At 44.0% G+C, this 23311-nt stretch overlaps 1 protein-coding gene across 10 annotated transcripts in view; it reads right to left on the bottom strand.

Moving 5' to 3' along the window:
* The window catches only part of MCTP1 (multiple C2 and transmembrane domain containing 1), a 621784-nt gene extending 599181 nt beyond the window's left edge, over positions 1-22603 (bottom strand). For all 10 annotated transcript variants that reach the window (XM_053586428.1, XM_053586455.1, XM_053586444.1 and 7 more), the window contains exon 1: positions 21766-22603. In XM_053586428.1, coding sequence (XP_053442403.1) covers positions 21766-22470 — 705 coding nt within the window. In that variant the 5' untranslated portion in view covers positions 22471-22603. The remainder of the gene's footprint in view (positions 1-21765) is intronic.
* Positions 22604-23311: the final 708 nt, after the last annotated feature.

The raw sequence follows: 23311 nt of genomic DNA, 5'->3' as shown, positions 1-23311 counted from the left end.
ATTACATTCATTCACTCCTACCCAACCTCCTAACTCAAAATTTACAGTTGTCTATCCAGCAATTAGGAAGGAGGAACCTAGCTGAATTAATCCATGATAAAGTGTAAATAGCTATTCTGTAAGGCTCCAAGAGACACCCATGTAACTTTGGAAGATATTTGTTAACCCAAATGTAGAGATGAACAGGCTACCAGCATTGATAGAGTCGAGGAGGATATGCCAGAATCTTATGTGGCTTCACTAGGCCCTCTTCCTACCACCAAGTAGCTAAGTTATTCCCCTAGTTTTATTTTTTTATTTTTATTTTTTTTTAACTTTTTTCTAGAATTTTATTGATAGTTCAGAATTTATAAATCTAATACAGATTTTTAAATAAAATGTGTATTCTGCATTTTTGCAAAGTAAAAATGTCTGCAACCCCATAAAACTATATCATCTCTTTTGTAGCCACCTAATGACATTTTTTTTTTTTATTAAATCATAACTGTATACATTGATATGATCATGGGGCATCATACACTCGCTTCATAGACCATTTGACACATTTTTATCACAGTGGTTAACATAGCCTTTCCGGCGTTATCTCACTGTGCCAAAACCTTTACATTCTACATCTACCAAGTTTCGCAAATACCCCTGTAAGATGCACCACAGGTGTGATCCCACTGATCCCCCTCCCTCTACCCACCCCCCCTTTCCCACTTCCCCCTATTGTTAAATTGTAACTGGGTTATAGCTTTCATGTGAGAGCCCCAAATTAGTTTCATAGTAGGGCTGAGTACATTGGGTACTTTTTCTTCCATTCTTGAGATACTTTACTAAGAAGAATATGTTCCAGCTCCATCCATGTAAACATGAAAGAGGTAAAGTCTCCATCTTTCTTTAAGGCTGCATAGTATTCCATGGTATACATATACCACAATTTATTAATCCATTCGTGGATCGATGGGCACTTGGGCTTTTTCCATGACTTAGCAATTATGAATTGGGCTGCAATAAACATTCTGGTACAAATATCTTTGCCTTCAGACATATGAAAAAATGCTCATCATCTTTAATCATCAGGGAAATGCAAATCAAAACTACTTTGAGATATCGTCTAACTCCAATAAGACTAGCCTATATCACAAAATCTCAAGACCAGAGATGTTGGCGTGGATGTGGAGAAAAGGGAACACTTCTGCACTGCTGGTGGGAATGCAAATTAATACATTCCTTTTGGAAAGATATATGGAGAACACTCAGAGATCTAAAAATAGATCTGCCATTCAATCCTGTAATTCCTCTGCTGGGCATATACCCAGAAGACCAAAAATCACAACATAACAAAGATATTCCCCTAGTTTTATAGCAGAGAAATGTGAAGTTCAGAGAGGGTAAGCAACTTACTCATGCTCTGGGAAACAGTCTGCCTGGTCCTCTCTCCACTCTGGCTAAGGCGACCAGTCTGCTCCCCGCCCCAGGGGCAGGCAGCTCTTCTGGACCGTTCTCTTGAGCTGCCACCTCTTCCTTTGCATTGAAACAACAAATCCTCTAAAAACACCAGTGCTTTCCAGAGTGTGATGGCAGGGACAGAGGAGAAACTGAGGCAGACATGGGTCAATACCACTAAAGCATATTTGTATAGATGAAGCTGTTTGTAAGTGAGGGAAAGATCAGGCACTGCTTACATGCTAGGCTCTGAGAGAGGAAGCACTGGATGACATCTTAACTCCTTCCACGTCCTTAGCCCCTGACCATTAGCATCGCCTCTATAAAGTACGACCTGTAATTTTTTCCAACATCCTGAGACCGAGTCAATGGTACAGGCTGTAGGTTGGCTCAGGTGCTATCATTTGTACCAGCTAACTTTAAAACTAGACATCTCATTACTACAGCTTTACAAATACCAAAACCCATTCAGGAAGAAAGGCATAAAAATTAACGTAGTTTATATACTTCTTAGAAATATTGTAGTCTATGCTCATTTTACATTATATTTGAAAACAGAAAAAACAGTCTCCCTCTCCTGGACGGGGGCAAGCCCGTGCTCCAGGTCAGCAGCTGGGTCCAGCAGCTCCCAGATGGATTCTCATCTTCCCAACCGCTGGTTATTGACCAAACCCCACATGGGCACTGAAAATTTTTGCTTGCTCATACCAATGTGATTTTCCATAAAGATCCACCTCTCTGCCACTCTCAACTCACAGCGTAGGCTGTATGCCTTTCCAATGCCAGCTCCAGAGACGCACAGGTGTCCTGGCCAGAGCACCTGGACACAGTAGGCAGAGGACACATCCACTCTGCGGATGAGACTCACTCCCCAGCACCATCTGCCCACTTCGGGGGCACAGCTGTAAGGAGGATGGATGCTAAGAGCTGCCGGGGGCTGCCACGTGGACGGCGCCTGCCTGAAAGGGAACACACGCCCAAAGCCAAGTGTTTCTGGAAGAAGGAAGAACAGAAAGGTAGAACTGCAAGAGACAGAGTCCTGATGACACAGTCTGAGGCCCTGGGTCCAGCTTGCCTGGGGCATTTCAGGCCTAATCCAGAAAGAGTTGAACTCCTGTAGACTGCAGTGAAAGCCTCTGAAACCAGACCCCGGGGATGCCAGGACGGGGCTCTGACATCTCATTAGCCGCCTCCACTCCTGCCCACTTCTCCTCAGACATGCCCATCACCATGCTGAGAGCTGCCGGGTGCCTCTTTAGCTCCCAAGCACGGCCGGCCAGCAGGACCTGTGGAGATCAGTCTCCTGCCTTCTGGTGCACCCAGAGTCAGCTGTCAGGGCTCCTCTCCACCCCAGCTCCCGGCACCTCCCTTCTCAGGCTGCTGCCCCAAGTGGAGAATCAGGTGCAGGCAAGGAGTTCTGGCCGAGGCCTGTGATTGGTTTGTTTATTTCACAGGAAGCAATTACCTGTGCTTCCACCTGCAAAGGCCACGCACACAAGCAGATTCATGTCTCTGAGTTACCCACCTCTCAAGCTTGAGACCCACCCTCAAAGCAAAGCTCTTTCTTCAAAAAGATTTCATGGGCTTCTGCAGTTTCTAATATATTTATAAGATGGCCATGAAATGATTGAAAGGAAATGAACAAAGAGCTGACCAGACCCAGGCCTGCTCACAGTGCTGCTGGTGTAGACCAGAGTGACCTCTGTGCAGCTGCTATGTGAGCTAATTAAGCCTCCGTATTCATCTCCTGAGAGAAAGGAATCCCCATGGTTTTATTTACTTAATAGCAGGGTGGGAAATATCACCTGGTACAGACATTTATCTTCCATGCACATGTACTATCTCCCCAACTAAAAGAAAAGATTTCTGGAGGGCAAGGACCCCAGCTCTCCAGCATCTAGAACAGATGTCAGATTCCCTGGGTGTACATCTGATATTGACCAGGGAGGATGATCAGAGACAGGTTCCATTAGATATTATGTCCTCTGGCACAAGAATCTTGCTTCTCAAGGTTTCAGACTGAAAAACAGAGTCTCAATATAAGAATGTATTAAATGGGAACAGAAATCAACTTCCAGGAAAGAGAGCCTCATATTAATAAGAAACTCCGATGGCGAGGAAATTCAGTTTCCACTCACACCCTAGTGTGAATTTGCAGGGCACAGCTGCTTTTTATTCTGGGCACATCTGCACGCCTTGCTAGGATGCCAGTCTACATTACACATCCTTCCTTCTGAAAACCGACCCAAGTACCCGTGAGATGCTGGTATAAATCAATACACAAGATCATGGTTGAAAATTCAGAGACTCAAGCTTAACTTTTGTAATGCTAATGGTGCCATCTTATTTTCAGGAAAATTATCAGAGTCTTCCTCTTATCCCAAAGGTTCTGGAACCTATGGTTTAGAAATTCTCCTTACTTGAAGGAGCACACACAATGTTGGCTTTGTGTGCACTTGTGTTTCTTTATGAGGACAACGCCACAACTTTTGTTAGTTTCTGAAAAGGGTTTATTATAACCAGACAGAATTAGAATTACTATAAAATCCCTTTACAACTTGAATAGGACAGTATTTACTTGGTTAGGACTGCAATAAAGTGCTACCTAAAGAACAAACAAAAATAACGACAACTGTATCACATTTTTCCATTACAGCACATAAAGAAGATGTAACCACCTTTTTGACTTGGATGCGACTTCTGTCATTGAGAATTTTTACTAGATGCTGGTTCCTACCCTGGATGGCGCATTTCTCATCATAGTAGTTGACTGGGGAGGGCTGTCTTGGGCAAGGCTTGCTACAACTTCTGAGCACTCACACTCGCCAAACATGCTAGAATCCCTACTGGGACTTCCACAGAGTAGCAGGTGGTTTATGTTGCCACTTCAGGTTTGATTGGTACAGGGGTCCTCAAACTACGGCCCGCAGGCCACATGAGGCAGTGTGGATTATATTTGTTCCCGTTTTGTTTTTTTACTTCAAAATAAGATATGTGCAGTGTGCATAGGAATTTGTTCATAGTTTGTTTGTTTTTTTTTTTAAATATAGTCCCGTCCTCCAACTGTCTGAGGGACAGTGAACTGGCCCCCTGTTTAAAAAGTTTGAGGACCCCTGGTTCCTTGAGAAACTTTCCCTTTTTCCCCTGCTAGCATTATACAACAAACGTAATGGTGAGTGTTATGAACTCCTTCTCACTTAGGAGCATGGCTGAAAATCTATTTCATATATATTAATATTGGCCATACATGAAAATATAAAACTTAGCTTTTTATATCTGGGGAAATATAAAACTTAAGTCTCCTTCACTATGCTTTAGATCTGTTCAAAAGGTAGTCTTCCCAAGTACCCCACAATTTTGTTAACAAACAGTACATATTTTTTTAATGTATACCTTGTTACAGAATCCCTTTCCAAAGTTCTTCATTTTTTTCTGCCCTAACTTCAGGAAAGAAGTTGAAAGCTCACAGAAAATATGTTTTTCATATTTCAAAATATTTCATATTTCAAAAGCTATAACATCCGGACCACTGGGCTTTATCTAATTTTCGTCTCTAGGTAGGCTCTGAAATGTGCTGTCTAGGAAATCTCTCCCCGGAGCCCGCACTTCTTGCCTTCATTCACCTTCTAGTATGCAATAAAAAAACAATAGGAAGAATTAAATGGCATGTTTTTCCAGGGGAAAATATATTTTCAACCTTTAGGTATTTCTATTTCTTACAGGCATTTTAAAAATATTATATTCTAGAAAAAAAAGAAAAAGTTGCCCCAACCTATCTCTCTATCTTCTTACAAAACAGCTTTGTGAGTATAACGTGACTCCACAAAGAGCAACAAAGAAAACATACTCCCAGACCAAAGGCAGAAGTTTCCTGAAGATGGTTCTCCTCTCTGCGGCTGAGCATCTGGGCTCTCAAGATGGCCGTAGCACTTGCTAAAGTCCCAAATCCCCCCAGGACCCACAAGGTCACACAATCCTAGTCCCATCTCCCTCACACCAAATCCCAGCTGCCCAGGCAATCCTTCTCCAGTGCCTTCTGCTGTGGTTTCTTCTGCCCAGAACTAGGTGCCACATCCCTTCCTCCCCTGGCTCCACCAACTCCATCAACTCCTATTCATTCTCCACATTCCATCCTACATGTCACTGTACAGGGAAACTTTTTCTGATTTTCCATTTTTCTCAAGATTAGGTTGGGACTTCTTATAATTCACCCTGTAGTTCTATGTACTCCTCCGATTCAGTTATCACAAGAGTAATTGGTAATGATTTTTACACTTTTAAAAATATAATGGAAGTGTCTTCTAATAGATCATAAGCTCTATTTGAGTAGGACTTGGTCTGTCTTCTTTATCAAGGTATTAACAAGATATCACATCTACCACAGCATAGATATTTAATAAATATTTGAGGAAGGGAGAGAGGTGAATCACTGAAATCACGGGTATTGGATTAGGAAATCTTCCAGCCTCACATATATATCTGAAGCTGGTTCATTATGTAGAACATTTTAACTGAATCTTTTCCCCAGCCCAAGATGTCTGGAAAACAACCACCTGGCAATGCCTGTGAGCAGAGCTTGCAGCTCTGCAGCGGTCAGGAAAGTCGTGGAGCACAGCAATTAGACTCATAAGTTTTGAAGCCAGGCACCCAGCTGCAAAATCCCATCTCTGCCACTTACCAGCTGTGTGAACTTGGGAAATGTCCTTGCCTTTTCTGAGTTTCCACTGATTCATCTATAAAATGAGGCTAAGAATTTCTGCCCCTTTAGAGTGTCACAAAGATTAAATGAAATAATGTGTGCAAAAGCAATTAAGACAGTGACTGGCCCAAGACTAATATCTGAGCACTGCTGTTATTATTACCAAGAAACATTAGGAGTTGTGCCTTAATTCAGAAGACATTATCTCATATTTTGCCTTCTCCTTCTTAAAAGAATATGCCCCAGGGTGGCACCTGTGGCTCAAGGTATAGGGCGCCAGTCCCATATAGTGGGGGTGGTGGGTTCAAGCCCGGCCCCGGCCAAAACTGCAAAAAAAATAGAATATGCCCCAGATATCTTTAAAGAACAACTAGATGCTCAGAAAGCAACTCGGTGTCCTGTTCTAAGATCCTAATTCCTAGACTAAACACAGAATGCACACCATTGTTTTTCAGAGGAGTTTGACAATGTGATTTGAAGATATGAGACATGTACAGAACTCACAAAACACATACAGGAAATACAATAAGTCACTATGAGTTCTCAGAACAAAGCCTACAAGCAAGCAAACAAACCAGCTCCCATCATGCACTGGATACTTTTCTCCAAGTAATAATGTCACCTTCCTCTAGCCATCTATCCAAAATCATGGTGAGATTGAGACCCCTCAGCAAGGCTGGTGTAAGGGAGAGCCAGACTTAGCCACGAAACACAGGTTTGGGCACCAGTCATGTACTAGCACTGGCATGGAGACTTGGCCTTGGCAGAAATCACATGTCCATTAATTTCCAGCTTTGCCACTTACTAACTATGAACAGAACCAGGACTACAGTGGAGTCACTAAGCCTCTCTAAAAATTCCCATACTTACAATGCAACTAACAACACTTATCTGTCAGAACCATTGTGAGGTTTAAGTGATGCAATGTGTATAATCTACAAAGATTATTTGAGATACTCGTATACAATGCTTAGCAGATAGATTCATGCCGCGCCCATGGCATTACCGCCGAAGTGAGGCGGCGCTGACCGCGTTTTAGAGCGTCGGTAAGGAGGCCTGTGCTCCACGGAGCTTCGCCCCCAGCGACCCCTGCACAAACAGCATCAGAAACGGTGCTCTACGTGCCAAGTCACCCGCAGGAGCTCGAACGACCGTGGCAGTCTTTAAAATTTATTACTTTGTCTTTCTTTAGCATAGGTCTGTGTATTCTGATACTATTCACAATGTGCTTTCTCAGGGCTGGACCCATTGCACTGCAGGATGAGATAAGGCACGAGTTTGCCTATAAGTCAGGCACTAAGACATTTAAGTAATAAATACCTTCACAGTAAATACCAATGATTTTAGACAATGTATAGATGATTTGTTACAAGAAGAATCATTTATAACTAGAATGGACAATGATCCTATACAACTTATAATAAAACAATAACGCACAGGCAGGGAAAACAGGACAGACAAAGACATTTCTAAGCACGTAGGAATGCCTATGACACGCCTTTCCTAGTAACCACACACAATACCTTATTAGACACACTTTCCCCTCTCAAATCAAGAAAATATCTAAATCGCCACAATTACCTAAAAATCCTTATGAAGGAATATATGATGAAATTGGAACACGCTGGGTTGTGTATGAAGGGGAAGTGAGAAATTATACCAGTCTTCTTCTTTTTTCTTTTTGAGCGATTAGCTAGAGAACGCAAACCTTGTTATCTCTAGAAAGAGGAAGGAGTAGACAATTTCACAACCATGCTGAGACCAGCTCTTTTGTAGTGAGTTAAACTTTGTACTGTTTATTTTAGGTATGCTTTTGACTGTTATCAACTAGAAACAGAGACAGAGCAATTGAATTGTTGTTAAAAATATCTAGAACAATCAGAGCTTACCTAAGCACGAAAACTGCAACCGTAAAGGAAAAATCTGTAACTTTCCCACTAACTCAAAATAACTCTTGTGTAACCTATGACGCCCCCTGCCTGTAAGAAAAAGTGTATAAGTACTTGCATGCCTGCACAGTAAAGTTACAGCTGCATACTCCAACCCGTGGTGTGTCAGACTGTCATTCCTGCGCCGACCTCTCAACCTTCCTCGTTCCTTCTCCCTGCTCTTCCTCGGACTGAAGCCCACCGACTGGGTGGTCCGCGGCAGATTCATTTCATTTCTTCCTCTAATACCATGATTTTCATGGAAAAAGAAAGTGTTAATGACAGAAACAAGATGCAAAATCATAAGAGCCTTATGATTTATAACATGGTTCTAATAAAATCAGTATAGAAATAATGATGATGATCTGGTGGGGTATATGGTCAGGAAGAATTTATTTATTTATTTATTTATTTATTTATTTGCAGTTTTGGGCTGGGGCTGGGTTTGAACCCGCCACCTCCGGCATATGGGGCCAGCGCCCTACTCCGTTGAGCCACAGGTGCTGCCCAGGAAGAATTTTTTAAAAGTAGATTTGTCATATAATAGTTGCCAGCTCCGTATCTGCATCTTTTTCTAACTATCCAAGAGAACAGGGCTGGCTCAGTAGTGGAGCAAGGATTGTGTCTGACTCCAAACCTTCTCACCATTATGCTGGATGTATTTTTATCATATTTACTTTTTATAAGATAATCTTCAGAAATAGGAAAGATGGAAGGGAATAACAATGGCAAGAAGGGCTGTGATGTCGCCATTGACATGGCGAGGAAGGTGGGTCTTTAAAATATTATTCCAAACTTGCGGTTGGGATTATGTTGTCCTGAGCTGGGTTAAAACCTGCTTCAGACATGCTCATCTGAGATGCTCAAAGGCACAGACTCTGGGGACAGAGACCTGGATCCAGATTACACCCCTGAGTAACTGTAGGCAAGTCCGTTAGTCTCCCGAGACTCAGTTTCCTCCTCTGGAAAATGTAGAAGATAATCAACCTAAGTGTTGTAGTAGAGGAGTAGGTCTATGTGCGTGAAGCACTTACACACCTCCCAATACTAAGTACACGCTATGGATATGCAGCTGTTCTTAGTATCGGTTACAAGGGGTCATTTCACAAGGGCACTGAGTCGGAAGGCCCACAGGTCAGTTGGCCTCAGGCTAGAGGGGACACGGCACAATTAAGCCAAGAAAGCCCAGCTTCGGTGGCTGGGGAAGAGCCCAGTCAGGGGCATCAACTCCTAACAGTGCTGTAGATTAGGTGGAATGGGTATTGTGACTTAACAAAAGTTAATTCAAAGGTGGGTAGTAAAGACCAAACCCTACCACCGTAAATACCACTGTGAAGAAGTTCATACACACTCTGCAAAACCAGTTCTCACAAGAAACTCCTAGCACCAAACACAAGTGAAATTTACGTAGTTGTTTAAAAGTCGCATTAAAGTTATGATGCTCGGGAGAAAAAGACAGCTTTTGAAATAAAAAGTATGCATTTGTAAATAAGTCGTTCCAAATATAGTCCAGATGTAATTAAGCAGATGAATAAAGTAATAAAATCATGTAAAAATGTTCTTCAGACGGAGCCACTGAGAGGCATGAGCATGGCAAAATTAACAGAAAATGAAACATTTTTTAAGCAGTCACCACAAGTGAAGGCTCTGCTGTCCCAAATCCATTTGTTTCTAATTCAGTTACTTACAAACTCTTGTTCAGAGGTAATTTTTTAAAAAATAAGCTTCTTGCAATTATGAGAATATGTTTTTATTTTCCTAAAAGTATTACATTTCCTCAAATTAGAAAACATTAACTACATCAAAAAAAGAAGTTCAACAAAATGCTTCTCCAATTTTATCTCTAAGAATCATTTTGCAAGAGTTAAGCCAGGCCAGACATGAAAATACTAATACAGATTTATGTTATGTGACATCTGGGTGAGAAAGAATTAGGGAATAATTCAGTGAGCTCTCTTCCATGGTGGCTGTAAATATGATGTGTATTACAGGAGGATGAATATTCTACTGAAGAGAAGTCATTCCGTCCACATCAGTTTGTATTCACAGTAAGATTACTCATTTCCTTTGTAGAACATACCCCATAGTAAACCACAAAAGCTGCCTTCCAATTGTTTCTGTCTTTTTCTTTTTGGCTGGGCTACTTTTTGTATGTCTACCCAGACTAGATAAACCACAATAAAACTATTTATAAAGCTTATATCATTATTGAAACTTAATACTATCAAAGTGAAAGACAGAGAAGTAAAGAATTTTGAAGTTCTTTTAGTTATCTTAGACTAACATAGAAAATATGATGTATTATATGGTGATCTAAATATGATTTGGGCTAGGTGGAATGGGTTTTGTGGCATAACAAAAGTTAATTGAAAGACGCAGTAGTAAAGACTATCTAATTTTCTAATTTGAGGGAAGGTAATGCTTTTTGGAAAATAAAGACATATTCTCATAATTGCTGCAAGCTCGTTTTTTGAAATCACCTCAAAACAAAAGTTTGTAAGTAACTGACATGTGTGAAAGAGCAACAATGTGCACAAACCACAGCAGGGAGAGGCCCACTCTGTGTGTGTGCACAAGAACAGGTACATAGGGAGGGAGAGGCAGAGCAACACAAAATGCCATAAGCATCATAGGAGCCAATAGCTTAAATCAGGAAAGAAAAATGATGAAAGCTGCTTAAAAAAAAAAAAAAAATGCCTGACTATCCTTTTTATTTTCACTTCCCATTTTCCAAACAAGAAAGCAAAGTGAAACAGCTGAAAGGCAGGTGGTGGAAGGCCAGGGAACCAAGAGCCTCTACCGAGTGACATCCCACCCGGGCAGTCCCACAACAGAGTGCAGTGGCCTAACCGTGCTTGGTGGTCTGAGCCATACAGAGACCCCAGGGCAAGTTCAATCTAGCGAGTCCTCATTTCTGGCAAATGCACAGGAGGAATCCAGTAGGAGTCAAAGACAGGGAAAATGCCAGACCGAGAGCAAGAGGCACAAGAGCACTTCACAGAGCTCTGTGTTCCCGGACAAGGCAGAGTAAGGCCTGGGAAGCTCTGCAGACAGCAGGCCCCACCTCTGGCTGCTCCCCAGCATCTGACTCCGCTGATTCCCATAGACAAGCAAGGAGATCCCAAGGCCAGCTCACCGGGAGGGCCAGAGGGAGCAGAGAGGGTCTGAGGGCAAAGACCCAAATGGGGTAGTTTGTTGGGAGTCACACTGGCATGTACGCAAGGCCAGTCAGAGCAGGCAAGGCCAGTCACGGTTAAACCCCGTGGCTGTCCCTCACTTCAAAAGATAACAGAGACGGTGCAGCCCACCGCTGTTCTCAGCCAGAGAGGCGTGGCCCTGCTGACACGGGGCTCGGTTCCTCTGGGCTCTGCAGTGACACCCAACTTGTCTCTGAAATCTATTCCAGTCCCAAAAGATATTTTGGAAAACATCCGGGCTTCTAATTTAGTATTGTGAAAATACTATTCAAAGTATTCAGAGGCAACTATAAAAATGCTGAATTCTTTTACCAAAAGCAATGTTAGGTTTTTAATAAAAGAGCAAAAGTCAACTAAGCTTAAAGGACTAGATAGAATATCATTTCTATTCTGAGAGAATATCTACTGTAATCTGCAGAAAATGACCATTTGCAGAGCATCCATAGACTGACCTTGCATCTGAGAGAGAAAGCATACCGTCTGCAGCATATTGCCTTAATTAGAAATGAAAACTTCCAACAGAGCTCTTGGCTCCCAAACCCTTTCATTATAACTATTTCTCAAATATTTAGCCACTCTGACCATCAGGCACCATAAGAACCCAGGTAACACAGCTATGTAGGAGGTTTTCTTATTTTTCTCGATTTTTTTTTTTTTTTTTTGTAGAGACAGAGTCTCACTTTACCACCCTCGGTAGAGTGCCATGATGTCACAGGACTCACAGCAACCTCCAGCTCTTGGGCTTCAGCGATTCTCCTGCCTCAGCCTCCTGAGCAGCTGGGACTACAGGCGCCTGCCACAACGCCCGGCTATTTTTTGGTTGCAGTTCAGCCGGGGCTGGGTTTGAACCCGCCACCCTCAGTATATGGGGCCGGCGCCCTACTCACTGAGCCACAGATTTTTTAAACTAACAAATGTGCTTTACCCTTTCTTTTGCTCTGTTAACTCTGCTTTCAGTGCCTGATAGTACAGAGAAAAAAAAAAAGAGCTATTTTACTCTGAAGAACCCAAAGTAACTTAAAAAATAGGAACAGTTACAGTGAATAGGTGGCTATGTGAACTCAGGAGCCTGGCACCCTCAACCACTCTCGAGATGCAAGCTCAAGACTCAGTACTTCCTGTCCCCCCACCCAGCCGCCCCCGCAAAAGACTTTTCAGTACAAGAACTTTTGAACAGAACCAGGAAAACTCAAAGACATGAAGAGTGAAGTGGTGAGCCCTTTCCACGCTTCCTTTTCCTGGAGGTTCAGCCAACACCCTGGTCTCTCAGATCTTCCTGTCTTCCCATCACCAAGGTCAGGGCACCTCCCAACTCTAGGCTCTCGTTAAGACCATGGAGGTCTCCACTGCCAGCTTAACCCTGTGACTCCCCTGTGCAAGGTTCCTGCAGTGCCCGGCAGGACACCCCACACCTCCACACCTGGCTGCACCTTCCTTTTCACCTTTATTCTCTGCATACTCTTACCCACATCCCAGGTTTTAGTCTCACTACCAACTCACCTCTGAGCCTATGGCAATATTCATTCACCTGTGTCCAGATCCCAACCACACTCGAGAACAAGGTGGAGGTCATCGGAGAAACACCCTTATGTGTTGCCACCAAACCTGCAGCCTTCCCTGCGCCCACTTCCCTTCCATCTCAGCCCACCTGCAATGGAAGAGGGAGCTTCTCCAGCCTTAAGGCTAAGAGGAGGACCACCCTTATCCGTGGGACACAGCCCAACCTATGTCCCCCGGCTTCTTTATCTCAACCACCCCCTCTCCACAGGCTCTGTCTGGCCCACTGACCCACTCAGGTGGTCTCCATTTGACAACAAGCCTTCCTGACCCCTTCCCAGCACTGTTCTCATTCTTCCACCACCACTTCCTTTTATCCCCTGTTTAGAGCTAGGTTGCCAGGCCACTCTCCCTGCCCCCCACCTCCCCAGTCTGCATTCTGACTTCCACCCAGCCACGCATTCCTCTTGGCTGGTGAACACTCTATTTTATAAAATACATTGACACCTACTGTGTCCCAGATAACATTCGCCTAGCACTTAGCCGGGGAGAGGAGTGGAGGGGAGAAACCAGACGTGAGCTCCGAGTTAGAAGTTCAACTGATAGCTAAATTCAGTCCAGAGATATATTTGATTGGCCTATGATGGTTTTAAAAATACATAGTTTGGGGCAGTGCTGTGGCTCAGTCAGCTCAGTTTGTGAGGCACCGACTCCATATACCGAGGGTGGCAGGTTCAAACCCAGCCCCGGCCGAACTGCAACAAATAAAAATAGCCGGGAGTTGTGGTGGGTGCCTGTAGTCCCAGATATTTGGGAAGCTGAGGCAAGAGAATTGTTTAATCCCAGGAGTTGGAGGTTGCTGTGAGCTGTGTGATGCCATGGCACTCTCTATTAAAAAAAAAAAAAAAAAAAAAATTACATAGTTTGCAAAAATGCAAGAATCTAGATAATTCATGCAAAAATTTTAGTTTGGGGCTTCTATTAAAAAATCAAAAAGCTCTGACAACATGTATTTTTTCCTCAGAGGCAATAATCAGCTGGGGCTGAGAAGCAGCTGCTCCTCCCAGGGGACATGAGCCCCGTGGGTCACCACGGCTCCCTCGAGTCTTTCTGCCTCACTGTCTTTCCTTTGGTGGTCCCTGTGGTTGCTGGAGTTTGGAGTTTGAAATCCCTGCCTTAGATTAGTGCTGTCCAACAGGAACACAAACGTGAGCCACATATGGAATTTTACTTGTAAAATTAACAGGTGAATTTAATTTTACCATAACCAAACATATCCAAATATTAACACAACATGCGATCAATATAGGATATTCATTTCAATATCCAAATGCGGCTGGAGGCAGCCCTATGGGACGCCCACCTCTGGATGCTGAATTGTTACAAAAATCAAGTCCTGCAAGCGGAAAGAGAGTGCGGGTAGGAGACAGGATTAAGGAGAAAGAAGAAAACAGGCAGGATGAAGAGAGATGGTGTGGATGTTAAAAAGTGGACACGTGCGATGTTTTAAAAAAGGAGGGAGAGGAGGAAGCATATGGGGACAATGAATGGTGTTCAGGGAGAAATCAGGCCCCACGGGTCCTCCAGGGAAAGGAGCATCCTTCATAAGTAAACACAGTTGTCGGGTAATGAAGATTTCCTGGAGGGAGGCTCTGGCTTTCTAACTAGGCTCAGCACGAGGCAAGCGGTCACTATGAGTGCCACCTAGCCAGGAGTCTACACTCCACTCCACACACGTGGCATTTAAGAGGCAGCAGAATGGACAAGGACAGAATGAGGACATAATTCTTGGTCAAGATTGGGATTTGAGTCTGAGAGAAGAGGGACGATAAGAAACATTTCTCAAATGATGGGTACGGAATACAGACAGCATTAATTAAGAAGAGGCAGCAATGAAGCAGGCAGGAGAGTGTCTTGAGCCAACATCCAAGCAGAATTCAAGATGCAGGCTCTGAGAGAGGATATGTCAGCAGGGATCTGGAAGCCTGAAGAGCTGATGCAAAGTCAGAGGCCAGACAGGAAGACTTGGGTACAAAACAGATACCCAGAGTCGCAGCTGGCACCAAGAAATAGGTCCCCAGCCAGAGATGCAAACACAGGACTCTCTCCTCTATCCTGCACATGAGCAGTTTGCAACCATTCAGTAGACGTCGTGACCAAAGACGAGACCCAGAAGTCCAGGCTGGGAAAAGCCTAGACCAGCACAGGGAAGACAATGTCGACTGGACTTGGAATCAGAGCAAGAATATCATCACACAAACACAAAGTGATTCTGAAGCTTTCCCAGAGACTTTATCTCTGAACAGCCCATCCATTCATCCCTTCATTCATTCAGCAACCATTTACTGAGTAGCCTCTCCCTGAGAGTTTTGCCGATTTAATAACTTGATTGTACTAAGGCTTCCCAATTCCCCTCTAGCACAGTTGGTGAGGCAAAGGAAAGGCAGCTCAGGCTGAAGCAAAATAGGTTCAAATTGCCAATACTGAAAGGCCCCCTCTAAATAAAACCAGTGAGATCAGGAGGATGCAATGACCCGAAAATGTACAGAGGTCCCATTGTCTATCATCCGTTGTAATTTTCCAGATTGGCCATGACCCAAGAGAAACAAGGCTGGTAAAAAAAATGTCTTCAAAAGGACTTAACAGAAAAATGGTCTTCTCAGGAAGATCATATACAGGGCATTTAAACCCCTTATATTAAAAATATAGTTTTTCATGTACTCAGACTACAGTTAAATAAAAATATTTGGAGACTTTAGGGAAATTGCAGCCCAATATTCTGCTGGAAAAAAACTTTCTAATGATAAGAAACTCATACACATTGGAGGGGAAAATGTACTTGGATAAAATCTTGAATTACTGAGGGATAGTAATCACTTCCCACTTCTGATTTATAAAAAGCAATGTGAGTTACAAAAAAAGACTGATGGTGACAAGGATATCAAAATGGTACATAAATTTAATGATGCAGAAAAAATAGATGGCATTTCCAGTGGTACTGACAAATCAAGATCCACAAAACCAGTAAAGATTATTTGGTAAGTGAACAAATGGCTTGAGAAGGGGTTCCTTGTTAATTCAACAGTTAACTTTACAGAAAGGTATACATCTCATAAATAGGTACGGCTATAACATGATTTCAGGATACTATCTACTTCATTCACATTAATGAGCAAAAAAGCCCCAGTGTTCAAATAATAACCCTCAGTCATCAATAAATGGTTTTATTTAAGATGCTTAGTTTATTGAGGCAGAAAAATATGTAATTTTTAGTAAGTTTTCCAGCAGCAAAAAAAAAAAAAGTTAAAACAAACAGTGTGTGATTTCAAAAATCAATTTTTCTTATCTGCTGTGATATTATAAATAGATAAGAAGAAAAACCCAACAGCGTCTGTAGCTCAGCAGCTAGGGCACCGGTCACATACACCGATGCTGGCAGGTTTGAACCTGGCCTGGGCCAGCTAAACAACAATAATGACAACTGCAACAACAAGAAAAAAAATAGCTGGGCATTGTGGCAGGCGCCTGTAGTCCCAACTACTTGGGAGGCTTGAGGCAGGAGAATCGCTTAAGCCCAAGAGTTTGAGGTTGTTATGAGCTGTGACGCCACAACACTCTACCGAGGGCAACACAGTGAGACTCTGTCTCAAAAAAAAAAAAGAAGAAGAAGAAGAAAAATCCCTATGACTTAACTTCTGAATCTGCAGATTTGGTCAATGATTAAGAAGTTATCTAAACATTCTATTTATATTTCATTAATCTAGGGTTAGAAAATGATTTAATAATCACTATGACAAATAAACCACATTCCATGTTTCCTTCGGGCACCAAGATATATTATTAAGCCTTACTTTGTGAAATCATTATTTTCAAACAATAAGGCAAAAAAAAAAAGAGGGGGGGAAGGGGGGATCTTTGTTCCATTTTATTACGAATCTACCAATCCTTTCTTTTACTCAAAATACTTATTCATTCTTCCATGATAATGCACAAATACTTGCTAAAAACAAGATTTACTTGCTATGAGGTTGTTGTTTTTTTTCATTACTATGTAAAGTATGTAATATCACTAGTAGTATCTTGGTTAATCTTGGGCTACTATTTCCACCTCTACAAGCAAAATAATTCATATCTTAAATGAAAAGGACTGGCAAAGCTCCCTGTGAATTCTTTTCAACCACCAATTTACTTGTAATGGAGACACTTGGAAGACGTCAACATGCTGCACAGTAATAACAGCAGCAAGTGCTAACGTTTATTAAGTGCATGCTATGTTTTAAGCCATTCTCTACTAACATTAGTGATAACTCTACTCAAATCTGCCAGGTAGCTACCACCACAATTAAAGGTTAAAGGGAAATATTCCTCAGTGAAGATAAACCAATCGCACTGTTTACCTCCTTTCTTTGGAATAAAATGATAATCCCAACATTTTTCAAAAAAGCTAACACATCATGCTGCACTTTACACCCTGCTGAAAAATATGTTAAGATCTCATCTGCTCTCTTTCACTTTGAATATGGAAGGGGTCATTTCTCAGGCTAGCCCAGTATGAGCTACTAATATTGCATTTAGGGGGTTAGTTTTGAGATTTTTAGATTTCTTTAGTGGTTTTAGTTATTTACATTAGGAATTATATTTTTAAACCTTTGGCTTCCCCAAGATTAAGGTGTGTTCTTTGAAATTGTATTAAAAACACCTGGACAATGATAGCAAATATTAACCCAAATCTAATTTTTGCACGATTTTTAAACATATAGACTTTCATTAAAAGGTCAGATAATAAAGCAAGATGTACAGACAATTGTAGAAAATACTTTTCCACTTTTTTTTTTTTGAGACAGAGTCTCATTATGTTACCTTCAGTAGAGTACCGTAGCGTCACAGCTCACAGCTCACAGCAACCTCAAACTCTTGGACTCAAGTAATTCTCTTGCCTCAGCCTTCCAAGTAGCTGGGACTACAAGGCACCCAACACAATGCCCGGCTATTTCTTTTATTGTTGTTATTTCTTTTATTGTTGTTATTGTTGCAGTGGTCATTGTTGGTTTGCTGGTCCAGGCCAGGTTCCTGCCACCTTCAAGATATGTGGCTGGCGCCGTACCCGCTGTGCTACGGGAGCCGAGCCACTTTTCCACTTTTTATTGGGGCTTAAAGATATGCTTTAGAAATTTTATTTCAACAATAGTCCTCTTGCTCTGTTTCAATATGTTTCTATTATATACTAAATAATTTATCCATGTCTTTTCAAAAATATTTCTCCTGTGTGAAAGCAATTTTTTAAAATGTATTTAAAGGAAAAAAAATAAAAGTTTAACATTCATAAATACTACAGGCTTTTGTTAACATATGAGACATACTCATTTCTCTTTATCTTAAAACACTGACTTTCTGATTCTAGTGCAACATAATTTTAGTAACTCATCAAGACAAAATACAAAAAATTGGCATATTTTTGACGTGCACACAAATTGAGAAAGCATCCTTCCCAACTGTGTTGCAAAAAATGAAATGCATCTGGTACGACAATATGGCCCAACACGTGAACTAGACTCAGTAGGAAGAAAGGGGTTTCTTTTCTTTTTCTTCTTCTTCTCCTCAAAGCAGAACATTTTAAATAATGCACATGCCGACAAGCAAGGCATTACTAACCGTGCTAGAGAGGGTTTCAGAAGTGTATTTGGCTAAAGAAAAAAGTATGGCAAGGGGACTCAGGGGCATGGGAGGTATCCCAGTTAGTTCTTTTTAATTATTGTACATCAGTGACTCCCAAACCTCTTTCCTCAGCAGTCCAAACAGATTTTTTACTTTTGCTTAATGTCTCTACTCAGTGTTGGAATATGTGCACATATGTTGTTGGGGCCTCATGCCGGGCTAGCGGGTGGAGAGGTGGGAAATGTGTTGGAGAACATGGCTGATGCCAGGATCAAGCAGAGAACAAGAGAGAAATTAAACAATTTGCCTGTTTTTGCAATAATTAAAAAGGAAGTTCTTGTTTACCTATGACGTCTGAAGATGTATGAGATGCTTTTATTGCCTTTTCTTTCCTGTGTATCACTTGTGCTTGTGAACTGTGAATAAAACTGAAACCTGCACGTGCCCAGAGCTCCCTCCCACGCCCAGTTATCTCTGGAGATGAGGGACTGAGAGAGCAAGGAGAGAGGTCTGAGACGCCAGGAACTGAGGCTCCTCCTGGACAGCTCAGCGAGTGCTTGCCCAGTCCCAGCATCCAATTCCACATCTCCTTCTTACCCACTCAGAGGTGAGCAGGGATCCTTGGAGTTGGGCAGAGATGTATTTAGAGGACCCAGGAATCCTTCTTCTATAAGGATGAAAGAGTGCCAATGATGAAAGGTGCATTTGTGACTCATAAAAGAGAAAATGTTCCACTTCAGAGGGAGCAAGTCCCCAGGAGCTGCAGATGCCAGGTACCAATCTTCCTAGGATACTCTGGCATTGGGCAAGCCACACAGGGCTTATCATTCTTTTTGCCTATATCCCATCTGTTACTTATTTTTTGAAAGATATTTTAGCCTTTTTATTCCTCTGATGTCTACGTTGAACTGCTGGTTCTTCATAATGAAATCCTGCTTTAGAATTATAGACTGTGATTGATAATGTCATTTGTAAATGAGATAAAAATAGATATGCAACATGCATCACAGAACAAATTACAAAGTAATTTAGCTAATCCATCACAAAACCAATTATACATAGGGATGAGGTAAAAATCTGTAGAATGCATATAAATTTGCAAGTCTCAAGTATTAATAAGACCAAAGAAATCTCAAAAAGTGATCAAGTTCTAAAAGTTGTAAAAGGCAACCGTAATAGTGGAAAAAAGATTCTGGAGACCAACTTGAGCACATAGCCTCTCTCTGTCATTTACTAACTGCATCACCCAGACGGCTATTTACCTTCTTTGAGCATTGGTTCCCTAACCAATAACATGACAAGAAGAACGTCTATCCTACAGGACTGCTGTGAGAATTAAACTGTGCATGGCCGTATGTGAAGTGCCCAGCGTTTGTTGAAGGCACACTGAATGCCACACAATAATGTCGGTTTAGCATCTTTTCCAGATTAAATTTAGATCTTTTGTATATAAGAGTCATACTTACATAGCAGTGTTTTAAAAATAAAGATTGATAGTTTCTGAAAATCTTTTGGCAAAAAGAAAAATAAAAATTTCAGAATTCACTACTTTTGCTTTGAAAATTATCTTGGTTTAGTGAAGTGACTGTGATTCAGAAAGTTACCATTCATGATAATATGATACATGTCTTTCAAAATAATTCAATTATTATTTGTTGTTCAATTCTAGATAATGAAAGTTAAGGAAAAAAAGTAAATAGTTCTCCAAATCTAAAATTCTTATACATTAGGATTATGTACACACTCAAAAATAAATATTTTTTAGTATAATGTATTCATCTGTACCAAATGAAAAAATTTTTTAAAACTATTTTTCACATTACTTTTCAAAACAACAACAAAGGTTCTAGCCAGTTCAATTTCACAATAACAGGAAAGGTGAAATGTATTTAGTCTTTTTGTCAATGTTACCTCTGTCTACTCTTTTGGTGTTTGCTTATTACAAGCAATTGTGTTCATTAAGCAATAAGGCATCTGGAATTACAATAATAGTCGATGAACTATAAAAACTTTCAACTGGGCTTGGTGCCTGTAGCACAGTGGTTATGTTGCTAGCCACACACACAGAGGGTGGTGGGCTTGAATCCGGCTGGGCCTGCTAAACAACAAATGACAACAGCAACAATAAATAGCCAGGCGTTGTGGCCGGCACCTGTAGTCCCAGATACTTGGGAGGCTGAGAGAATCGCTTACGCCCAAGAGCTTGAGGTTGCTGTGAGCTGTGACGCCATGGCACTCTACCCAGGGTGACAAAGTGAGACTCTGTCTAAAAAAAAAAAAAAAAAAAATTTTTTTTCAACTGAAAGACCCACAATTGCCATATCTTACCCTTCAAAATATGACCTAATGTTTCTTTGTAACTCAGCTTTTAATCAAATTAAAAGTTTTAATGTATAGCTTTTGTCTAACATAATTAATAGGAGTGAAAATAATGAGAAAGTTGAAATAAACTTACATATTGGGAGAAAAGAGTTCTTTAGGTCTCTGGCAGAATGGAACTTCCAAAATATTCTCTAGAGTCAACAAGCTTTGATAAACATTTGCAAAAACAGAACCGCCTTTCAAACTGTTAAAAACAGCTACTCAGTGGGATGCCTTAGGGGTCGTACAAGAAGGATTTCTTACAAAAGCACATAAAAACTAGACTCCAATCTGAGTCAACACGACGAATGTATAAAGCAGCATGCCTTAAAAGTAGCTGCTTCAGCTGCCTGTTGATCCTTAGCGTGGGCCATTAGGAACCTCTGTGTTCGCCTGAGGCCGGGCAGGCGTTCTAGCATCCACCCGCTGGGCAGCAAGCCACGGGCAGCTGGAACTCCATAGACCGAAGCCCGGGAAAACAAGCGGATTGCCCTGCAGAGGCTTACCCCAGCACCATTTGCCATTAATTCACGTCTCCGCATTTCTATTGCTTCCTAACTGCCATTTGCTTCAAATTGTGCCCCCTCCCCCCACCATTGTGGTTGTAATTTATTTTTTAAGATGTTGGAATTTTTTAGTTTTTCCTTTTGCCAAGATGAGACTTAGCTGGATATCTCCTTCCGGAAGCTCTCCCCTAAAGTGCCCACATTATGTCTAACTTTTCACGGGCCACTCATAAAGCTTCTGGTGACAAACCGCTTCCGGCAACAGGTTGTTACTTCTACCAATGGTCAAACCAGGGTGTAAGTCAGATCTCCAACCTTGCAATACAGGAGCGAGGTGCGTTCCTTCCATTGTTTCATCTACTTAATAACGCACCACGCCCCTCAAACCTGAGTGGAGACCGCGGGAAGCTAGAGGCGTGGCCCCGCGCACCCGGCTCCGGCCACGCCCACTCGGCCCTCACCTGCTCCGGCCACGCCCACTCGGCACTCACCTGGCTGCAGCCGCCTTCTTCGCCCTTCGGCGAGGTCCGCAGCCCCACCGGGCTCCGCTCCGGCTCCGCGGGAGGCGGTGGCGGCTCCAGCAGCTGTTCCAGGCAGGCAGTTCCCGGCAGAGAGGAGCTCTTCTGGTGGCACAAGTGCGCCCCGGGGCCCCTTTGCCGTGCGCGTTCATCTCGGGCCCGGTCTCCCCTCGGGGGCGGCTGGGGCGAGGAGGACAGGGAGGAAGAGGCGGAGGACGAGGAAGGAGCCGAGTCCGGCGAGCGCCCGCCAGGAGGCGTCACTCCGGCTGCTCCCGCGGCCGTCGCCAGCCCCTTCCCGGCGGGGAGCAAGTGCTCGCGGATCCGGCGGCGCAGCGTGGACCTCTGCTCGGTTCTTCCGGCGCCGCCGGGCTCCAGGGGCTCCGGCGAGGAGCAGCACAGGTTGGGCTGAGAGGAGGAGAACACTCGGTCCAGCACCTGTTTCCGCTTCTTGAAGCCGCTCCACCTGCTGCCCGCGCCACCCACGCTGGCCAGGGTGTCCCCCGGGGGCGGCGGGGAGGCCGACGGGGTGTCCGCAGTGCGGCGCTCCGGACCCCCAGCGCGCCCGCCGCCCTTGCTCCTGCCCACCCCCAGCTGCAGGTTTCTCCAGAGCCGGGCCTGGAAGGAGGACGCCGCCGCCGCAGGCTCGGGCTCGCCCGCCGCGGCGGCCCGGGGCTCCATCCTCCGCCCCCTGCGCCTCTCCCCTCCTCCCCCTGCTTCTCCTCCTCCCTCTCCGGCTGCGCCTCCTCCCGGAGCCCCGCGGTGGTGGCGGCGGCGGCGGGCGCAGCAGCAGAACCCGGGAGTGCCCAGCGGCTTCAGGACAGCTCGCGGGAAAGATGCCGCCGCGGCCGCCGAGGCTTTCGGGCCTCGGAACTCCGGCGCTGCCGCCTCCTCCTGCACCTGCTGCGCAGAGCTGGCGTTGTCACTGAATACGCGCCGCTGCGCCTGCAAAGTTTCTAGCCCCAAGCTCCGCGGCTCCAGTCCCCTGGAGTCGCCCAGGCCGCGCCCTGGCTCCCTGTCCTCGCTGGTTCCGCGCTCAGGAAGCCGCACGCGCCCGGGCGTGCGCGTCCAGCTGCACCGGGGACCGCGCCCGGACCTCTCCGGGCAGCACCTGTCAGCGGCGGGGGCGGCTGCCTCCCGGCTGGACCCTCACGCCGCTCGCACAACCTGGCGCGTTCGGCGGGAGACTCTGGGGACCAGCAGCCCTGTCGGAGCGACCCGGGACCATCCTGCAGCTCCTAGGTGGGAGGGCCGGCAGCAGCCGGGTGGAGCTGGGCAGGGCCCGGAGCCAGCTCACTCCCCGCGATCGGCCGCAGTTGCCCACGCCGCTCGCCCCGGGCCGGCCGCTGCACTGGCCGCTTCTTGGGTCGTCTGGGTCCGACGAATCGATCTGGAGTGGAGACTCTGAGCCCTCGGTGGGTCCCTGGGGCGCCGAGCGTCCACGCTGGGTGGCGAACCCGAGCGCGTTCCAAGGATGAACACAGCTGCCTCCGCCCCGCTGTGCTTCCTGGGTCCAGGAGTT

The sequence above is a fragment of the Nycticebus coucang genome, chromosome 1 (assembly GCF_027406575.1).
Source record: "Nycticebus coucang isolate mNycCou1 chromosome 1, mNycCou1.pri, whole genome shotgun sequence".
NCBI lineage: Eukaryota > Metazoa > Chordata > Mammalia > Primates > Lorisidae > Nycticebus > Nycticebus coucang.
Note: the sequence above shows the minus strand (reverse complement) of the source record. Positions and strands in the feature narration are given on the sequence as shown.